Source organism: Colobus angolensis, unplaced genomic scaffold, assembly GCF_000951035.1.
Source record: "Colobus angolensis palliatus isolate OR3802 unplaced genomic scaffold, Cang.pa_1.0 Scaffold174, whole genome shotgun sequence".
Lineage (NCBI taxonomy): Eukaryota > Metazoa > Chordata > Mammalia > Primates > Cercopithecidae > Colobus > Colobus angolensis.
The window spans coordinates 6,368,683-6,391,759 of NW_012114866.1; the positions used below are offsets into that span (position 1 = coordinate 6,368,683).

At 39.8% G+C, this 23,077-nt stretch overlaps 1 protein-coding gene across 8 annotated transcripts in view; it reads left to right on the top strand.

Annotated features, from left to right (window-relative positions):
• The window catches only part of DLG2 (discs, large homolog 2 (Drosophila)), a 2,293,993-nt gene that overhangs the window by 1,886,731 nt on the left and 384,185 nt on the right, over nucleotides 1–23,077 (top strand). For all 8 annotated transcript variants that reach the window (XM_011938528.1, XM_011938530.1, XM_011938531.1 and 5 more), the window contains one exon: nucleotides 2,908–3,064. In XM_011938528.1, coding sequence (XP_011793918.1) covers nucleotides 2,908–3,064 — 157 coding nt within the window. The remainder of the gene's footprint in view (nucleotides 1–2,907; nucleotides 3,065–23,077) is intronic.

Below are 23,077 nucleotides of genomic sequence, written 5' to 3' on the forward strand. Positions count from 1 at the left end.
TGCCACTGCACTCCAGCCTGGGTGACAGGGCGAGACTCCATCTCAAAAAAAGAAAAAAAAAGGAAAAGAAAAGAAAAAGAAAAGGGATTTTGCAAATGTAATTAAGGTTACTAATCAGTTAAGATAGGAACATTATCTGGATAGGCCTGGCCTAATCACATAAACCCCTAAAAAGCAAAGAGTTATTCAGCTAGTTGGAGAAGAGGAAGTCAGAACTTTCAAATCTTAAGAAGATTCAATGTGCCAATGTGTCATTACTTGCTTGAAGATAGAGCCGTGGGATGAGGAATGTGGATGGCTTATAGGAGCTGAGAGAGGCCCCAGTTGATGGCCAGCAAGGAAATGGGTACCTTATTCCTTATGATGGTTAATTTCGTGTGTCAGCTTGACTGAATCACTGAGTGTCCAGCTATTTGGTTAAACATTTTCCTCGGTATGTCTGTGAGGGTGTTTCTGGATGAGATGAACATGCAAATCAATAGACTGGGTAAGACAGATTGTTTTCCCCAAAGTGTGTGATCCTCATCTAATCCACTGAAGGCCTGAATAGAATAAAAAAGCAATGAGAGGGTGAATTTCCTTCTTCTTCCTGGCTATCTTCAAGCTGGGACATCAGTCTTCATCTGCCTTCAGGCTTAGCTTCAGCCTGCAACTACTTAATATATATCACTGGTTCTCCTGGGTCTCCAATTTGTCAGCCACAAATCTTGAGGCCTTATCAGGCTCCATAAGTGCATAAGCCAATTCCTTATTATGTATGTGTATATAATATAGGTGTATGTATATGTGTGTGTGTGTGTGCAATCTCATGTTGACTTTCTCTGAAGAACCCTGACTAATACAATCCTACAACCACAAGAAACTGAATTCTGCCAGCAACCTACATACATCTGGAAGCAGGTTTTTCCACAGAAACTTGCAATAAAGCTCAGCCTGGCTGACACCTTGACTTCCGCATAGGTAGACAACACAATCAAGTCCACCCAGACTTCTGACCTACAGAACTGAAAGAGAATAATGCGTGTGGTTTTAACCTGCTAGATCTGTGGTCACTTGTTACTCAGCAATAGAAAACTAATACAGTAACTTCATTGTTTATCATTCTCCTTTCCTCATTTACTCAGTTTAGCCACAATGGCCTCCTAGTTCTTTGACAATACCAGGCACCCTTCCATATTAGGATCTCTGTTTGTCTATTCCTTTCCTCTGGCCAGAATGTTCTTTCTTTTTATAGTGACATGACCAGTTTCCTCACCTCTTCAATTTTTTCTAAAATATCACCTTCTCAATGCATCCTGTCCAGGCCCTCCTCGCCACAACCTATCCCTCCTACGCTGTTCTGCCTTTTTTCTCTCCAAAATACTCATTGCCTTATAACATACTATATAATTGATTTATTTATTGTATCTATCGTTTATTAGTCTACCTTCATTAGATTGTAAGCCTACAAGTACAGGGATATTTGTTTTGTTTGCAAACATTCTGAGCACCTGAAACACCCTCCTGGCACAGTAAGTGTTGACAAAGTATTTGTAGAATGAAATGAGTTAACTATATGTCACTTTACCTCTGACTTAATGCATTGTTACATAATTTATTACTTACAGTTCAAGTTATGATGTGCACTTTACACTCTTCCTCATAATAAGGCTATATACATAATGCATCATTTTATGCATGGAAATGTGATAGCAAGTAACAAATTATTTGTGTAGTCATTAGTATAAAATATATTGGATGGCTCTCGTTCTTACATCATTAAGAGCTGGAAAATAGAAGATGAACTGAGATGTTTGGGAGAGGAGGGTGGGTGACACAAGTGACAACTTGGTAAACCTAAGGCTTGCAAAACACTTTCTAAAATTACTGATATAGAAAATTGAACTAAATGCCCTTTAAGACTTTTTACATTCTATAATTCCATATTATTCTGACCTCTACACAAACTCAGCAACTATTGGCTCAAGATTTGATCTCTGACCTTTTTGTTGATGATCCTCAAATCTGTATTTATAGTCCTCTCTGAAGACCCAAATTCCTATTCTTTGTCTCCAGCTGCTTCAGAACGTCTCCACCTGGATATCCCACTATTTTCTGGAACTGAGTATGTCAAAATCATACACATTCTCATGACCCTGGATTCCACTCATCTCTCCTTTTGCTAGTTACTTAGATGCTCTCTCTCCTCTTTTTCCAGTGTCTGAGTCATCTCTGGACCTACTGCTTCTCCCTTCAAATTTCCTCTCTCATGTTGCCCTTTTTAAAATTCTCATTGCTGTCACCCTTGTTCAGGCTGTGACTTCCTCGCAGCTGGATTACTAAACAACATCCTAAATGGTTTTCCCACCTCCTGTCGTATCTGTGCTTTCCTCTCTGTCAGCCCTCCATAGGACCATCTGTTAATTTTCCTAAAATGAATTTAAGTATTCTTAATGTCTCAGAATCTTCCAATGAGTCCCCATGGCCTACACAGTAAATTTTAATTAACAATCAAACAAACAACAAACCCACAACCTGACACATAAGACCTTTCCTGATCTGGGCATTCAACCTAGTCTCTTGTTCCCAAAAATCCCTCCCTCCTTTTGTGTACATCCATCATACTGAGTATTACTGTGTTGCTCAATACAAAAACAGATGTTTTAGATAAAAGAAAAGTAGAAGTAAAGGTAGTTTAAGAAATTTTTTTAGAATGAAGGAATGATTTTTGCATGGTATTTTGGTGGTTGTTACAGTGGGGAACTCAAATACTGTCCTGATATTAGCCTCTTTCTTGATGTGCAAATGTTATCTTAGTTCGAGAAACAATTTTATAGGTAGTGAATCGCTGATATCATATGAAAGTAAAAGCAACCTAAATCTTAAATGGATCAGCCTCTGAGCTGTGTTCTCTATTTCTTTCTGCAGAGAGCCTCGCAAGGTGGTCCTGCACAAAGGCTCCACTGGCCTGGGCTTCAACATTGTCGGTGGGGAAGATGGAGAAGGTATTTTTGTATCCTTCATTCTGGCTGGTGGACCAGCAGACCTAAGTGGGGAGCTCCAGAGAGGAGACCAGATCCTATCGGTGAGTATGTTTCTTTAATCTTTATTCCTTCCATATCTGATGCTATCAATGAAAAAGCCTTAACTTTCAATTATGATACCAAAAGCACCTTAATTACATAGGAAAATGGATGAGAGCATCATGACTTCTGGTGCATGTCACAGTTTTGTTTGTTTTTGTTTCTGTTTCCTTTGAGACAGAGTCTTGCTCATTCTGTTGCCCAGGCTGGAGAGCAGTGGTGCAATCTCAGCTCACCGCAACGTCTGCCTCCCAGGTTCAAGCGATTCTCCTGCCTCAGCCTCCCAAGTAGCTGGCATTACAGGCATGCACCACTGTGCCTGGCTAGTTTTTATATTTTTAGTAGAGATGGGGGTTCACTATGTTGGCCAGGGTGGTCTCAAACTCCTGACCTCAGGTGATCTACCCGCCTCAGCCTCCCAAAGTGCTGGGATTACAGGCATGAGCCGTCACGCGTGGTCTACATGTCACAGTTTAAATGGTGTTCAGGTGCTTGATGCTTGTTGCATTTACTTCCCTCAAATAAAGGTGAAGGTGCTAATATTTTCTTCTTGATGTTCCGAGACACATTTGCATCCAACAGAATGTTGAGAAGCATGCCTTTTTAAAAATGATATATTACTTCTTTTATTTTAAAAAACAGACTTTTCCCCCAAACTCATAATCATACTCTAAACACTGTACATTTATAATGTGTATAGTTTGGTGTAAATGTAAAAAAAAAAAAAATGCATAAGATAATGCTATATAGAGTTTGCTGATGGTACGGAGTTGTAGCAGCGGCACCACTCAACTAAATTCAAGAATTATCAGCAACAATATATTAAGCATCTTTTTTTTTTTGGCTTTTTTATTAATTTCAACTTTTATTTTTTTATCTTAGATTTGGGGTTACACACGATGTTTCTTATATGGGCATATCATGTGATGCTGAGGTTGAGCATACAATTGATCCCATTACCCAGATAGTGAGCCTAGTACCCAGTAGTTTTTCAATCATTTCCCTTTTCCTTCCCTCCCCACTCTAGGAGTCCCCAGTATCTATTGTTGCTAACTTTATGTCCATGAGTATCCAGTGTTTAGCTCCCACTTATAAGTAAGAACATGTGGTATTTGGCTTTCTGTTCCTGTGTTAATTTGCTTAGGATAATAGCCTCCAGTGGCATCCACATTGGTGCAAAGGGTATTATTTTGTAAGTAATTTTCAAGGCTACTTTATTGAGATGAGATTGACATAGAAAAAGTTGTACATACTTAATGACGAATTTGGAGATGTGTATGCACACACGAAACCATCACACAATCTGTGCCATAACACATCCATCACTCCAAAAGTTTTCTCCTGTTCTCTTCTATTTTTATTTTTATTATTGTTTTCCTTTTGTGATAAGAACAATTAACATAAGATCTACCCTCTTATCAAATGTTTAAGCAGGCAGTATTGGTGACTATAGGCACTACATTGTTCAATGGACCTCTAATTTATCTTGCATAACTATTATTTATTCTTCTCACAATCACTCTGAAAGGTACTGCCCCGTGTTCAAATGAAGATAAACTTCAAGCTAGTCAAAGTTTACCTAACTACAGAGAGTCAGAGCTGGGATTTAAATATTCCATTTTAGGCCGGGCGCGGTGGCTCAAGCCTGTAATCCCAGCACTTTGGGAGGCCGAGACGGGAGGATCACGAGGCCAGGAGATCGAGACCATCCTGGCTAACATGGTGAAACCCCGTCTCTACTAAAAAATACAAAAAACTAGCCGGGCGAGGTGGCGGGCGCCTGTAGTCCCAGCCACTCAGGAGGCTGAGGCAGGAGAATGGCGTAAACCCGGGAGGCGGAGCTTGCAGTGAGCTGAGATCCGGCCACTGCACTCCAGCCTGGGCGACAGAGCCAGACTCCGTCTCTAAATAAATAAATAAATAAATAAATAAATAAATAAATAAATAAATAATCAATCCATTTTAATGCCCATTATATCCCTTCCCTCCGTCTTTTCATTCTTCCATTCCATTGCCACTTTCTCCCTTCCTTCTAATTTTCCTTTCCTCTTCCTTTCTTTCCCTATTTGCTTTAATTTATTCAAATATTTATTGACTGTCTCCTTCTACTATGTCAAGCTTCCTCCTTAGTATGATAGGGTAAATCCATTGTGAGTGTTCCTGCCTATATTTTAATTTTACTAATCATGAAAATAATAATGGAGAGTTACATAAGGAGCCAGTACTTATGGCTGATATTATGGTTCATAGTTCATAACTAAACAAAACACTTAGTTTGTGGTTTTCATTGTACATTTAGAAAAATTTGTTTTCATTTTATGGCTGTGATTTATAAATAGAATCTTATAATTGACCTTATATTTGCTGGCCACCATTCCAACCCTTCAAAAAATGGGAAAATCTCTCTCTCTCTTTCTCTCTCTCTCTCACACACACACACACACACACAAAAACACACACACACACACATACTTTACCTATATAACATCGTACAGTCTGTTGACTCTAGTAAGGTGTCCGGCAGTTTGCATGAATGGCATGAATGGCCTTGTCGTATGTGTCATTGCGGTCCTTTCACATATGAAGGCCTCTGGCCACTCATCAGCTTGCAGTTCTGTGGAAGGATGTTGAGTGTGGGAGAGACAGTGTAAGGTCCCTCATCAGGACCTTGTTCTGCCATCCAAGAACTGAGCATCATTCCTTAAACTACTTCCCTTACCTACTTCTTCAATACTTTCGTGATATATAAGATATAACTGGCAGCTATCAAACCTTATTGTCCATGTACGTTTACATGTCTGTCTTTCTGTACTAGGTAGTAAGGTCTCTCAAAGCAAATACTCTATCTTATATGATTTTATATCCTTAATATTTAGCACAATGCCTGGCACATAGCAGTCTCTCAAAAAAAAAAAAGGTGTTTATTGAACGAAAAAGTGTTGAATAAATATGGTGGCACATTAAGAAGTCACTATAGCCTGAAAGATTGACTCTAAAATTCTACCTAAAGCATACTAACATATCTTCATCATCCTGGCTTACATTCTCTATACTGCGGTACCACTTTGTTATTTCATTACAATCAGCATTCATATCATCGTTAAATGTTCCCAGACGCAAAGCACTGTCACATGCATTCATTCTAGAGATCCTCTAAGGCATTCTAAGTGGCAGGATAGGTTGTTATTATTACTGCCATTTTCCAAATCAGGAGAAAAGAGATTTGGAGAGGCTAAATGATCTGTCTATGTCTCCAGCTACTGACTATAAAGCTGAACTCAAAGTCAGTGTTCTCTCTCCTCTCAGCACAGTCTCTTTTCAAAATTTTGTCAACAGTCTCTATGGCACATCTTCCTGATGCACACCACACTGTGTGCACATCACATTCAGGAACACATAAAACAATAAAGAACTAATACTTACATGGTACTTTTGAGTCAGTCACTATCATAAATAATTTAGTCTTCTAACAACACTATGCCTTATTATGTTCACTTTAAGGATAAAGAAATTGAGCCACAGGGATGACATTAGACTCTCTAACTGTTTAAATAAAAAAAATCCACCAAGCCCCAGGCTTTATTTATTTTAACCTCCATACATGTGAGAGAAAAAAATGAGCTAGTAATACTCTATGGCTTGACAAAGAAAACTACCAAGTATTTCTGCTTCAAAAATAGATTTATCCATTTAAATATTATTACCAGGACCACATAGTAAATAAGGCAGCCAATCAGAATTATAGTCTTCTTAGATATTATAATTCACAGGATATAACAACAATCTTTGAAGTTCACACAGCATATCCATTTTTATGTATAACATTTGCAAATACATTTGATGAGGAAAATATCTGCTTTTTTCAGTTGAGAAAGAAGAGGGAACATTTCTCCTTAGTATATCAAAATGTATTTCACCTATAGCTAGCTAGAAAATGGCTAGTTTCAAGGTTCACTATTGGAATTTCATTGCTGAACATTAAGAGAAAAGAATAAACAGTCTTGAGAAGCTCAAGCATTACATTGTGGAAAGCAAAATGGCACCAAAGAATTACTGATGACGGAATATGGAAGATAAAATATTTTCATCTATAACTTACACTGGACATACAGGGGCAAGCTACCTTCCTGGAAAATACAAAGCAAAAACTCTAAATAACAATCTAGAGCTGGCTGGGCATGGTGGTGTTGGGGTCCGCGTGTTTCCTAAACAAAGGAATGAACACACAAGACAACACAAGACAAGACAAACATGGCGGCCGCCCCGGACGACACGCCGCTTTATTTTATACAGTCGTTTGTGGAATGTTACCAAATCACAAGACACATTGTTGTTTTTCTGACCTTTCCCTGACTTTCTGGATTTTCAAGATGTTTACACATAAACAAGCCCCCAGGGTCTGCTGTTTGCAGCTGGCTTCTATCGGGAACGCCCTGCTTCGTTTGCAAGAGCAGGACTTATCGGGAACGTCTCGTTTGCCAGCACGTAGTCCTCTACATGGTGGCTCATGCTTATAATCCCAGCACTTTGTGATGCTGAGGCAGGCAGATCACCTGAGGTCAGGAGTTCGAGACCAGCCTGGCCAACATGGTGAAACCCTGTCTTTAGTAAAAATAAAAAAATTACCCAGGTGTGGTGGTGCACACCTGTAGTCCCAGCTACTTGGGAGGCTGAGGCAGGAGAATTGGTTGAACCCAGGAGGCAAAGGCTGCAGTGAGCCAAGATTGCACCACTGCCCTCCAGCCTGGGTGATGGAGTGAGACTCTGTCAAAAAAAAACTAAATAAAACTAAAATAAATTACATGACCATATTAATAGGTCATGTAAAATTAATTTGCAAATAAGTCATGTTAACAACAATGTAGTAACTTCAGAGAAAGGAAGTAGAATCCCCAGGGAAGGGATCTGGGGGATACGTCTTTGGTCTCAATTGTTCTTCATAGGTAGGAGTCTTGCATAATAGACAATTACCTTTCTCATCAGGGGCAGAATGTCCATTCCTACTCTCACACACAGACTATAGGATCTTCCTAGGTAATTTAGTTATTAATGGTTTACTATGTGCAGGGTATTGTATATGTATGTATGTGTATATAAACACATATAAATACACATATATACACATACACACACTGAAGAAAGAGACAGTAACACTTCAAATACAGCATGTCATAGTATATGTATTCAATAAATGTTGCTATTACTATTAACAACTCTGCTTTAAGACTGTATCTGTTGTTTTTTAAAAAGGTTCAGATATCCATGTATAAGGAAGGCCTCTTTTGGATAGTTTGGGCTGTTCCTTCTTTGGGACAGGGATTGAACTAGATTGGCATTTCCCAAAGTGTGTTTCACAGAACACTGAAACAGCAGGATTGTAATAGGTTGCTACTGTAATAGGTTCCTTTGTACAGACTTCTTCAATGAAGAACTTCTAAAAACCATGTTTACCTGTGTCCATTGGAAATCTCCTAGAGCAGATGAAGTCTGTGGTTTTCACAAATATTTTGACCACAAAACCCTTACATAAGGAGTATCTTACAGGACACCAGTAGCGGTAAATGCTTGAGTAGATTTGTTATTATTATTTGCGACGGAGTCTGGTTGTGTTGCACAGGATGGAGTGCAGTGGTGCGATCTCGGCTCACTGCAACCTCCACCTCCTGGGTTCAAGCGATTCTCCTGCCTCAGCCTCCCGAGTAGCTGAGATTACAGGCTCCCGCCACCGCACCCGGCTAATTTGTGTAATTCCCATAATTGACTGTTTCCTACATTCTTGCCTATACAGAAAAGGGAAGTGGCCTTTTACTATGTTTTAAGGTTATGGGTGCCATCTAGTGTTTATGCATTGTCAAAACACATTACTTAGCAACCTGAAGATGGAGGATCCTGAAGCTCCATTGTAGGGAATTTTTTCCAGGCCTACCGCTTATCTCCACCAGAATTCCAAAATTAAAGTATTGAAGATGCTCAAAGACAAAGAGATCGTCACCTTGGGCTACAACCTATACATGTATTATAAGTGATCTTTTCTAATTTCTCTTTTATGTATTCTATTTCTCAAGGATTTGTTGCAGAATGGAATTCAGTAATTGAACCATATTCTTGATGTATTCATGGAGGAGAATTTAGGGCATTCAGCATGCAGTCACATTAACTAGTGTAGTCGCCTCCTCAGGCATTCTTTCTGCAGAAGGAAAGATAGAAATGTTTCCCTTATTATTTATTTCAGTGATTTGTTAGGAAAAAATGTGGAACAGAGCACAGAGAAGCAATACCCCTAGAAAGAGATTATTTCCTGTCTCTCTAAGCAATTTTAGTTTATTCATTCCTCAGGCATCCAAAAATGATCGCCCCAGCTGACTTGCTAACTCCAAAGCTCATTCTTGATGGACTTTAAGTATTTAACAAACTGTGTTTCAAGATACATGATTAGGAATATGTGTTGCCAGAAGTGAAATGCTGCAGCTGTTGAAGTGAAGGTATAATAGGTAACTGAATTTCCAAATTAGAATTTAAATTGCATTGTTGATTTCGAAAGAGTGAAAATGAATCACAGCTCACATGGGTATTTCAAAATTGTTCAGGTTATCTTCATGCTTAGAAATGTGCAGAGGGGAAGGACTTGATTTGCCAGGACTCTATTTTCAAGTTTAATTAAATGGAATACGAGCACTACACACACTATTCACCATCTTTGGGTACGGATAAGGTCACCTTATATTGTAACCTCAAATAACATTTCTAAATCTGTTCTGGTGTTATGGCTTCCCCCTCCCCAACGCCATCCCCAGTAAAGATGTCCCAAATTATTTCTTCGATTTCCTGAAGTGGTCCTCATATGAACCTACAAACCTCATCCCTTCAAGGTTTGCCATACCTGCCATACCTGCCATGCTCTTCCTCTCTGGCTCTGGCTCCCAGTCCCATGGAGGAACCTTGCTTTCCTAGTTTTCAGTACTGATGTTTTCTGCCTAAGAAACTCTGTCTCCCTCTGTGCGTTCCTGAAACAAGCACTCTCTGAAATACTAAAAAGGATCTGGGGCCTATGCAATGTTAGGGACAAGTCTCCTCTCCACAACTCAGTGCTATTATTTCACCTTGTCCTCAAAGGTGAAACAGCCTAAATCAGAAATCTTATAAAACCTTTCACCTAAGCAACACCTTCAGCTTCTCTTCGCTCATCTTCTGGAGTCACCCAAACTCCAGCAAAACCACTACCCTCCCCTCAGGCATAAGTATCAGTAAGGTTTCAGAATTTTTCAAGGTACTGTGTCAGCCAGGACATTCTGTTAAACTTTGAAGTGAAATCCAACTAAGTGGAGTTGATGCTGTTTTTGAGGAGGTAAAAACTTATTGCCCTAAATCTGACCAGTTAAATTTAGAGTTCTGGTCCAGAAACCATGTGGAAGTTACCTCTCCACACCAGCATGCTTGTTCCAGGCATTTGCTGTCTCTCTCTAACCCACTGCCTCTAGACCCATTGACTCTTCAGTCATTTCCGGCTTTTGCCTCTCTTAATTGTGGAGCCCATTTAGACTTCTCCCTACCTTACTGGATCTTTCTTCTTGCACAACTGAGAACCCACTGCTCCCCTGATCACAAGACCACCTCAAATGAAAACGGAAGTGGCCTGTGAAGAGGCTCCAGGGGAGTTACTCTTGCTCAGCCTCGGCTTCAGAGCCCCACTACCCAGGCTGACTCGTGGGCCAGCCGCCCGAGCGTGGGGATTCAGCAGGGCCTGACTATGGGCAGAGTCCTTTATTCCTGATGATTGCCTAGTGCATGTAAACATCACCCATCACGTACAGACTTCCAGCCTGTGGAAAGAGCAAACAGGACAAAAAGCATATCTAATCATATCCTTTTCCTTCTCTCTTTAAAGCCTTTCAGTGGTGTCCTGCTGTTCTTAAAGCCTACAATTTTTAACATAGCCCATAAAGTTTTGCAGAGTCTGGCCCCTGCCTGCCTGGACAGCCTGCCCCATCTGCAATACTTCCCCTACTCTTCACTGATGCCTCAGCCACCCTGGATTTTTCTTTACCTATGGTCAGGGATGCTATTCAAAATTTTCACACCTTGGCATAACCCTGGCACCAGTCCACACAATGAACGGCCATAGTGCCACAGATGCTGGACAGCAGGGCGGTGGGGACTTCTAGGGAGCCAGAGTTGTGGGTCACTCAGGAGAGCTCAGGACAGCAGTCATTTACTAACAAACCACACACAAGTGTGTTTCACTGTTGTGCCAAAAGAAAGAGCCATATCACTGAGTGGGGATGGAGCAGTAGCCCTGTCCCCTCTGTGCTGAGCTCCTTCCTACCTCCAACCTGTTCGCTGAATTTCCTCTGAAAAGGAACTTGAAGTAGACAAGGAAAAACCCTCCATTGTCTAAAAGGGATCAGAGAACTCATGAATTGCCCCAAGTATCACTTAAGCAGCATCCCTGTTGTCTGACATAGAATCCGGCTGTGTAATATATGTTAAAGAAAAACAGTAAATAGGCCGGGCGCGGTGGCTCAAGCCTGTAATCCCAGCACTTTGGGAGGCCGAGACGGGTGGATCACGAGGTCAGGAGATCGAGACCATCCTGGCTAACACAGTGAAACCCGTCTCTACTAAAAAAATACAAAAAAACTAGCCGGGCGATGTGGCGAGCGCCTGTAGTCCCAGTTACTCGGGAGGCTGAGGCAGGAGAATGGTGTAAACCCGGGAGGCGGAGCTTGCAGTGAGCTGAGATCCAGCCACTGCACTCCAGCCTGGGAGACAGAGCGAGACTCCATCTCAAAAAAAAAAAAAAAAAAGAAAGAAAGAAAAACAGTAAATAGGCCGCGCACGGTGGCTCACGCCTGTAATCTCAGCATTCTGGGAAGTTGAGGTGGGCAGATCACCTGAGGTCGGGAGTATGAGATCAGCCTGACCAACATGGAGAAACCTTGTCTCTACTAAAAACACAAAATTAGCCGGAGGTGGTGACGCACGCCTGTAACCCCAGCTACTCGGGAGGCTGAGGCGGGAGAATCACTTGAACTCAGGAGACGGAGTTTGCGGTGAGCTAAAATCGTGCCATTGCACTCCAACCTGGGCAACAAGAGCAAAACTCTATCTCAAAAATATATATATATGTATTTTCTTTTTAAAGAAAAACAATAAATAAAATTTGTGGGCACTCAGTAAACTGTGTAGGGAAACAAAATTAACATTGCTGCTTTCCAGTTACATTCCTAAAGTCCTGCTTATTCAATGTGTCATAAACACACTATATGTCACAACTTAGCAAGATGCAGTGAAAATAGTACCTTAGGAACCATGTACTTAACATCAGACTTGTAACACCTAACTCACAAGATGACTACTCAAAGGATTTAACTGTAAGCAGCTTTCAAAACTCTGAAACTTAACTCAGTGCACCAGTAAAACACCAGCTTTTCTCACAGTGGTACTTCCAAAACTCTGTATAATAGCAGATGTGTGAAATGCTCCATTAAAACAGTTCATAATTCAGTGAAAGATCTGAGAAGTCCTGCAGCCAATTTTTTAAATGCTGATACAGTGTGGTTTTTTGTTTGTTTCTTTGTTGGTTGGTTGGTTGGTTGGTTTTTTGGTTTTGGTTTGTTTTTGTTTGTTTTTTTGAGACGGAGTCTTGCTCTGTCGCCAAGGCTGGAGTGCAGTGGCACGATCTCGGCTCACTGCAAGCTTCGCCTCCCGGGTTCACGCCATTCTTCTGCCTCAGCCTCCCGAGTAGCTGGGACTACAGGCGCCCGCCACGCTGCCCGGCCAATTTTTTCTATTTTTAGTAGAGATGGGGTTTCACCGTGTCAACCAGGTTGGTCTCTTATCTCCTGACCTCATGATCCGCCCGCCTCCTTCTCCCAAAGTGCTGGAATTACAGGAGTGAGCCACCACGCCCAGCCCATAAAGAGTTTTTTAATATTATTTAGCAAAATAACTTTTTTAGTCTTTGGATATAAATTACTATCAAGTGAAACATATTTTTTGAAAATTCTGTCATAATCTCCAGAAAACCTCTTGTAAGTATTTTATTTGACAGAAGTAATATTTTCACCTTAAAATCTTGTTTGCAGAGCTCAGAGACATTCACAAAGTACCAAAAGCTACTAGACACTAAGGATACAACATGAAAAAAGCATTGTCTCCTCAGTGAACATGTAGCTTCATGAAGGGAGACAGACAAATAAATAGGTAATTTCCAGTATAACATGGAAATGCTAATGGTAACTTCCAGGGACCACATGAGCATAAAGAAGAGACCATCCTTAGCTCAGGATGGGAAAGTAAGAAGGATTCTGGAGGGAAACTTTCCAACAAAGAGGGCCCCAAGAAACCAAAACCAGTAATTAGAGATAAAATGCCTAACATTTATTGAATATATGCTCAGCACCAAGCATTTTGCTGGATACTGCACTATGATTTCACTGAATTGTCCCAACAACCTTGTTGGATTGAGAGCTCAGAGAAATTAAATAATTTGTCCAAGATCACACAGATAATCAGTAATGATGGTGGTATTTGGAACACTGTTGCTTCTGATTTCAAAGCTATGCTCTTTCTGCGATGTAGGCCTTCACAAGAGAATTGAATTCAGCAGTTTGCTTATGTCTGAGGCAGTCCATGCTCAAAGTCTAGTTAACGAAGAAAGCGTAAATGCCTAAAAAAAGAGCATTTAAAAGGAGACATATGAGTCACCACAGGAAGCCATTGTATACGAAGGCTGTAAAATTAAGGTACTTAGAAGCAATGTTCAAATCCTTAGAAGCTTCCCTTGAGGACGAAACTATGTTTTATTCATCTCTTCACCTTTGTTGATTAACTTAGAACCCAGCTACTGAGCAAATGTTTAATGAATGAATGAATGAATGACTCATTTTTGCCCACCTCTCTGAAGGCAGTTGGGAATCCCAGGGCCCCTCTCAGTTGTATTCATCTGGAACTCTGGCCAATTAATCCCTTCTGTCCTGAAGATTCAGAATAAATTAAAGCTTTTATCTTTCTGGTCAATGAAATGTATTTCCAATTCGGACAGATCATTTCCTAATTGACTAAAAGGAATTCCCATAGATCAGAAAAATGTTAATTAAATATTCTATTACATATTAAATGCTAAATAATTGATGATCTTTTAAAATATGTTTATGTCAGATTCTCTTCTTCTAAATAGATATTTAGGTAGCGAAGACTTCCTATATAAATTTCAAAGGTTAGATTAACACCTGTTCCAATGTCTTCTCTATGTAAACATTTAAAATGTGGTATAATAGCTGATCACAAATAAAGGGGAAATCATGCAGAGACCACAGGTTTTAAAGGAGGAGTGATCATCGGCTTGATTATCACTCCTCCTTTAAAATTTGAAATCTCTTTCGAGTCAAAAAGTGGACTGATGTTTAGTCTAGTTCATTTTGGCCTCAGAATAACCTATTTTATTAGCTAATCTCTAATAACCCTTAGATTTGCATTACATATACATATATATGTATAAAGTCCCGCACTGTGATTATCTCATTTGATCCTCAAAGGGTCCCTTCAGGAAAGGTAGGAAAATGATCATGCTGCTGTTTTATTCAAGAAGAAACTGAAAGGTTCAACAGTTTTATAACTCAAAGCCTATTTGACTCTAAGAATAAGCTTCCTTCTTTCATGAGAAGCTTCCTTATCTGTAACACTAACTACTCTAGGAATGTGCCTGGTGGGAACTTGGCTGGTGAAATTGTCTCCTGGAGGTCTTAACTCCGGACAACAGACATCAACTCTGGGTAACTTACATGAAAAAATAATTTATTGGAGAAATAACAGATAGTCTAGATAACAGGAAGCCTGAGGAACCAGGCTCAGAGGCCAGGGAGGAAATCCTCCTAAAAAGCAACCAACTAAGGGTGCTGGGCTGTCACCACTGGCCACTTATGGCCAAACCACACTGCTGAGAAAAGTCTCTATTTCTCCCTGCACCTTACATGTTAGTGTGGGGATGCTGAATTCTCAACTGGAACATCTGCTTGACCTGCCCTGTTGTAGCTGCCGAGGGGTGGGAAAAGGGAATAGCTGCCCCCTCCAGCTTCTCTAATGGGGGTAAGGCTGTGCCTCCTTCCTGTCTTGAATTGTCCCCAAATAAGAAGCATATCTGAACACTGGGTAGATAAATGATAAATGACCATTAGTGATTATTGGCTCACTGAGCTCTATTTGAGGAATGTTTTAGGTCTAGGATCTTAAGGATCGTAAGTGCTTCTTAAACAATAGAAATTAGTTTGGAGAGAAGCCTCTCATGGGAGGAGCCTAGGCCTAAGAGAATAAAAGGAGAGGAATTGATGACAGAAAGGATGAGAGACATATTATGCACTTCCTACCTAGTAGGAACTTCACATAGTTTGTTTACTATTATCTTGCAGGTCAAAGTTCTGACACTCTGAGATGTTAAATAATTTGGTTAAGACCAGACTGTAGTAAAAGGACTGGACTCTAAGTCTGCCCAATTTCAAAGTCAGTATTTTTTTCATCTTTTACACAAATTCCATAGATTCTATCAACTTTGATCATGTTACTCCTCCGCTTAATATCTTTCCACAAGTTCCTGCTGCCTTTCCAGCCAAATTCCCTCTTTTAATGACAAGTACAGTTATCTCCTCTGAGTTTGCTCTAGAGAGGAATGCAATATAATGGGAACTAGAGGGTAGAGTTTGTTTTTTGTAACAGTGTTTATATGTTGATGGAGATGATTCAATAGAGAAAAGGAAATTGGTGATTTATTTAGCAATTCATATAAATGTATATGAAGTGGAAGAAGTGGAAAACACTTTGTATGGCTGTGACTCTTATTTGTTAATTATTTGATTTATTGAATATCTCATTGATTTATTTTGTTTATTGCTGTATTCTAAGAGTTTTGAAAAGTACCTGGCACTTTATAAGTGTTCAATAATGAAAGCATGTCTGTCAAATATTATTCTATGTCTACAGGAAATAGAGAGGTAAATCAGACATTGATCTCACCTTCAGGGACTGATAGCTTAGTGGAGACATAAGATATGAACGTGGTCATAGTGCATGGCAGATTGATAAAAAGAAACAACTACTTTGACTTATTCTTCGCAGGCTGACATTATTTAAAATCCATAAAAAGTTTCTTAATTCTAAGTATCATCTTATCTTCTTCATCACCACCATCACCACTTCTGACACCATTCACTTCACTACATGCAATGACTGCTCTCAACAACTGACATATGTGGAGAGTCGATGAGTGTCCTATAACAGCAAATTGCTCATACATGAGCTGCTTCTCTCTTTCTACCGCCCCAAATTCCCAAGCGCAGCGTTGGCCCTTTCTCTGCCTCCTAACTTCTGCTCAGGTTCTGAACAACTGCCGAGCTTGAAGCAGCAGATATCATAAGTCATGAGATATGAACTTCCCAGCTAGTACGGAGGTCAGTAAGGATAAACGTTTATGTCTGGATCATCATCGCATCCCAGAACCTAACCCAGTGCTAGGCACACAGAGGTGTTCATAGGTGATGAATAAATTAGAGCATGAACGAACTTCAAGAAGTCTTCACTAAGGGGAAAGGAAAGCTTTTGGAGATTTTGTTCTAAGTTTTTTCCCTGAAATTCTCAGATGATTCTTTTTTAAGTTGTCTGTGACATCTATGAGCCAACTTATTGCCTTGTTTTCCAGTTTAAGTGTCTGTTGGTTGGAAGAGAGAAATCCTGGATGAATAACTTACCAGAGAATAACTAAATGTGGATCAGTAGATAGGATCCCAGGGGTAGCATTTTTCACTGGAAAAAGCTGTTCCTATACTACATATTTGCTGTGCTTTTGAAATGTCAGGGTTCAGTTGCTTAACAGTGAATCAGTAAAAAGAAAATATTCCCTTCCTCAGTTGTCAAGCCCACATTATTTTCTGCCCCAGAAAGAAATATCTCCAGGGAATCTTTCCATTCATTGGAAACATCCACTGTCTTGCCCTGAAAGCCATAAAAAATGAGACAAATCTGTCTGAAAGCAGGTAACAAGGTCTGGACTTTTCTACCTGAACCATAGTTTACATGTGAAATGTTACATATAAAATGCTTAGGTATTATCATTCTAATAGTGTAGCTGATAGCAGTGATAATAATTGGCTATTTCTGAATAGTACTTTTGATTTATGGAGCAGTTTAAAATTTTTATTCTTACGGCAACCTTAGGCAGGGGATGGTATTATTATAATAACAACTTTTTATGAAGAAACCAAGCCTCAGAGATGCTTAGTAGAGAATACAAAGTGATATTAAATGAAAACCTGACTATTTAGCTGCTTATACATTTTTCAGTTATTTTCATAAACTGTGGCCTATGAACCTATTATTCCCATAAGACAATAAAGTGACTGGGATTATTTCCTAAAAATCCACAAGATGGCAGTAAAAGATTTTGCATTGAACTGGAGACACTAGTGGAATGTGACATTTTGCCGAGTTTTCATACTAGTGATTGTATTTGATCACAGTATTAAAACTGGCTATCATAATGATAGCTTTTTAAAATATAACTCAATGAATTTAAGCTGAATTCAAACCTGAAAGTAACATTTGTGGTTTTGTTGATTTTTTTTTTTTTTTTTTGTGAAGGTTCTATTTTTCAACGTAAGAAACCACTAGGAATCAGCCAGGAGCTCTAAGAGCCAAGATTTCTTGAGAAAGCTCAAAATGAGTAATGTTACTCCTTCTTGAACGTTGGACTGACCTATAATTCTCCTGCTTGAAAGAGAGAAATAGAGGGGTCAGCAAAAGGCCAATAGTTAATCTTCCTTATAATTTCATTTCTTCTTATTTGTCTATGTTCAGAATCTATCCTGGAGGGAAACTTTTCTGATGGACCAATGCTGCTATAAAACAAATTCCAGAAACATTTATTGCCTATATCTCTTGGGTTTTGTGTGCAACATAAACTATACTAAGCTATGGGTAGTTTTTCATGTACTTTTATTATTCTACTCCCAGATTTCTGATAGAATTCAGAAGAATGAAGACTACATTTTTCTTTTCTTTTTCTTTTTTTCTTTTTGAGACAGAGTCTTGCTCTGTCTCCCAGGCTGGAGTGCAATGGCATGGTCTTAGATCACTGCACCCTCAGCCTCCCAGGTTCAAGTGATTCTCCTGCCTCAGCCTCCCAAGTAGCTGGCATTACAGGCATGCACCAGTATTCCTGGCTAGTTTTTGTATTTTTAGTAGAGATAGGGGTTCACTATGTTGATCAGGCTGGTCTCGAATTCCTGACCTCAGGTGATCCACCTGCCCCAGCCTCCCAACGTGCTGGGATTACAGGTGTGAGCCACCACACCTGGCCTACATTTTTCTTTCATTTGGCGGGTGGTCTGCCTCCATGCTGAGCGGGTACTCCCTTTGTTGATGGGGCTCATGATTATCATCAGGGACACATGGGCCTGAGTCAGTAGACTCTAGAATTGAGAACATCAGAGAAAATCCCACTGTTTCTGCATCTAACATAAAGGCAAGCAAGTGTTCCTTAGCATCTCCTTTGCGTGTAGCAAACAGGACTCATGCCTGGAAAAGATGGCAGTGGATTTGCATAAACACGTAAAAACCTAAAAGTGGACATCAGGTATCTCTAGTTTTAAAGTCCTTCGGGCACTCTCTTATGCTACCCAAATTTCTCTTTCCCCTTTTCCTGACTTTTCTTCTCTAATGTCTTTTTACCTTCATATTCATAGTCATTTCTTATGACAAAGAGTACAACCTTAATTTTTGCTTATTTGTCAGAGACTCTCTTTTCACCTTGGGTGGCTCATCATCTTTTCCCTGAAGGAAAAACAGTATCTCTTTCATTCCCTTACTAACATAGATTTAAACGTCCTGTTAGGAAGTAAAATATTCCACTCCGTTCCTCTATTTATTCATTTATCCTCTCATCCCTGTCTACAACAAACTTGACAGGGGCTTCCATGTTTATGTCACCTTGCTGGGTGGAATGTAGCGATGACTAAGCCATGTGTCATGTCCTTGAGATGCTTGTAGTCTAAGAGAAGAAATGAGCAGGTCCACCCTGAATTATACCATAAGAAAAGTACGGTGAGGCAAGGGAGTTCCATAGAAAAGGCAAAACCTCACCAGATATTCTGAGGAGGATTCGTGTTTTCCTTAGTAATGGAAAGACCTTCCCAGATCCTCACTGCAAGTCTAAGATTTTCATCAGGCCACCATTTTTTCATCAGGCCACAAAGGAAGAACATGAAGTCCGATGCAGAAGTTTTGAAAACCAGGGGTGCTCAAGAATTATCAACAGCCCAGGCCAACAAGACACCAGATGGATGCAGGAGACTATTGGGCCTCTAAATAAACAGGATGAGGAGTTTAAGCACCCGGCTAGGCTAGGAAAAGCAAACAGCTTCCAGGAGCAACAGTTCAGTTACTCAGGGCAACCTGAACAAACTCCTGATCCTCTCACTCCTCTGTAAAGTGAAAAGACAGAGACTCAGGATCTTTAAAGGCCCTTCCAGCTCCAATATGGTAGGAATATATGTGTTTGAGAGAACTTTCTGTGATAAAAAGGATGCACTGAAGGATTTTTTAACAATTAATTTATTATTAGTTATGACTAAACATAGGTTATGAATAAAGACTTCCCTTTATTTTATTTATTTTTTAATTAGAGACAGGGTTTTGCTGCTGCTAGATTGTGCAGTATCACAATCATAGCTCACTAAACCTTTGAGCTCCTGGGCTCACACAGTCCTCTCACATCAGCTATGAACATGCATCACCATGCCCAGCTAATTTTTAAAATATTTTTAAAATACAGGATCTCACCATGTTGCCCAGGCTGGTCTTCAAATCTTGGCCTCAAGCAATCCTCCCACCTCAGCTTCCCAAGGCACTGGGATCACAGGTGTGAACCACCTCATCCAGCCTAAGACTTCTCTTTAGATACTAAAAGTTTTAAAATCAGAAATTGAAATTGAAGACATGCATTCATGTTTTTTTCAGAGTCCATTGGTTATAATTTAACCATCCAAATAAAGTCTAAATTCCTCAATATAGCTTCTTCTTAATTTGTCCAGCCATATCTCTAAAAGTCAATCTTTTCTCCATCATGTAACTCTATCTGACATTGTATCCTCTCCTGAAAACTTTCCCCACCCCACCCTCTTTGAAATAACTCTTTTATTCATCCTTCAAATCTTAGATTGTTATATTCTCTAAATGCCGTCTCTCGCCATTCCCACTCCACCTTCCCAAGACAAACAGAAACACCTCCAAGTTAGGTACCCCTCTTAATGTGCTCCATGTATCCCATACTCTTCCTATGACAGCACTTACCATGCTAATTTTTAAAGACATGTTTAATACTCCATTTTCCTCACTACATTGTAAGCCAGGACAATGTCTGTCTTGTGTACCTGACGTATCTCATAAATATATAATGAATGAATAAAGCTAGATTAGTATTTTAAGTCAGTAGATTCTGAGTAAAGATCTAGTAAAATAAATGCATAACCAACAATGCATGGGCAGTATATACCTATATTGCACAGGACACAATGTTAAGCACTCTCTGATTATTATAGGCTGATTATTTAAAGGTTGCCAGCTCACAGGAATGCGTGTAACCTAACAAAATTTGAAGAGTATTTATAAGATATTGTGTCTGACATCTCAAAAATCAAAATGTAAAACAAACAAACAAAATGTGGTTATATCTTTTGTATAGCAACCACTAGAGGGCAATGAAAGTTGGACATCCTTTTGGATTAAGGAATTGTAAAATGTTTTCTGATTGAAATCTGGGCAGATAATCTTATGTTTGGGATAGTTATAGGACCTGTAGGCTGTGGTTTCTGTGATTATGGGTTTAGTAGTTATAATTACCTTTCTAGTGTAGAATTAAAACCTAGATCATCTGTGATAATAACATCACCTTACATTGCATGCATTATCTCATATGAACCTCCTATGGCACTGCCAGGGAATATACTATTTTCCCATTTTCCAATGAAAAAATCTTAGGTTCAGAGGCATTAAGCTACTAAGTAGCCATAAGATAGCAAAATATTGACACAAACCCTATAAATACTTATTAACTACTTACATTTACCAGGCATACAAAATCCTCTGCTAAGGCAGACAGTCTGGGAAAATACAGGTTCCAAAATTAATTGTACCAGTTTAGAATGGAGACATATGGCAGCAGCGCCTTAAAAGAAGATCTTGTGCTTTTAGGTAGCCATCTGATGATGCTGCCAATAGGCTAATAGGCTGGAGCCTATTTACAGAAATGTAGTCCTGGAATGTGGGAAGAAGACATCCTTCTGTGTTCACACTGGTTAGACTCTATCTAAGCTATATGTTCCACTCTAGTTGCTGCATTTTAATAAAGATATCAAGAAGCCACAGACTAGGATTAAGGTTCATGGACATGATATATTAGAGGGTGAAGGGGAAATTGAAATGTCCCAAAGAGAGAGAAAGAGAAGGAATTAGACACAGTAATGCATACGCTATGGGCTCAGGAGCCAGAGTGGGTCTGACTTGGCATACCTACTAAAAATAGGAAATGAATAATTCCAGAGATCTGGGCTGGCCTCTTAATCCATGTCAGACATTGAAGAGAATACATGTTTGTATTCTCCAGGATCCATACGGAGCTAAAGAAGAAGCCTTTTTACTGCTTTAATCTGAGCAGACATCAGAAGCACTTTCCAGAGGCCCCTATGAGGTCTGTGTACAGGGAGCTGAGCATGTCCTTGCTTGGTAGCTGTAATAGCTGAAGTAAAGTGAAAGGCATTGAACATTCAAGCAGCTTCTTTCTGCTTGCCCCAGCAAGCTCAACCTGCAGTTTGCCCGCCACTTTCTTCCATTCTCTTCTCCATCCACCTCTTGTGTGTGTATCCCTGATACACTGCAGGAGTGTATCAGGAGTCCTGCAGTCTAGCTGAAGCGTAGGCACTATGGGAATAAATTTTCTTAGCCCCAGGAATCTGTGTCACCAACAGAGAATGCGTATCACAGTGTCAGCTGGCCCTTAACCAACCTTTCCACCTCTGGTTACATGATGGTAACTATCCAGAATGAATTTATTGAGAATTTTGCTTCAGAGGAGGTTATTAACCATAGTAAGGTCTCCATTATAAGAAATAGATCAGTTAGCATGGCCCATGGGATCACCATGTTATTAAAAGACTTGACAGATTAACTTGCCTTTGTAGATGTTGATAATGGTGAATTGAAGGGTGTGAGACAATGGATCTTAGACAAGGCAGTCTTTTCTTGAAACTGCCAAATAGTGTTTCCAGCAAAGATTATCTCATCTCTGCAAACTCCAACCTAGTGATTATCACATCAGGTGCATGCCAGGAAAAAGGTGAAACACTTTAATTTAGACAGTCCAAATGTGGCCATCTTCAAATTAATGATTTCTAATATTACCCAATATAGTCCTGCTGCAAACTGATAGTTTCCAGTCCAGTGGATATCTTAAGTTATGTAGCTTGGAAGTTGAGTACATTTTCCAAAACCCATATTATTGGAAATGGCTATAATCTAGACACTGCCCATTTCCATTTCTTGACTGTGCAAATGCTTAGAATCCACTCTGGAAGCTGCCATGGGTGGATCTTTGGAGAGCATAGGGACTCAAATGTTCCTGTGTGGAGTGCAGTGAACATTACTGGTATCGCTCTGAAGGATCTGAACTCAGATAAAGGAATTAATCAAAATCTGGAGCAAGGGGAAAAATGTCCACAAAGAAGTGATTGCCAGTGCCTATGAAATTATGAAAATGAAAGGTTATACTTCTTGGGCCATTGGCCCATCTGTAACTGATTGAACGGAAAGTATTTTAGGGAATCCTAGGAGAGTACATTCAGTTTCCACATAATTAAGAGCCTCTGTGGAATGAATGAAGTATTCCTCAGTGTTCCTTGTATCTAAGAGAGAATGGTCTTGCAGACCTTACACAGGTAAAGCTGACCCTTGAAGAGGTGGCCCATTTGTTTTTT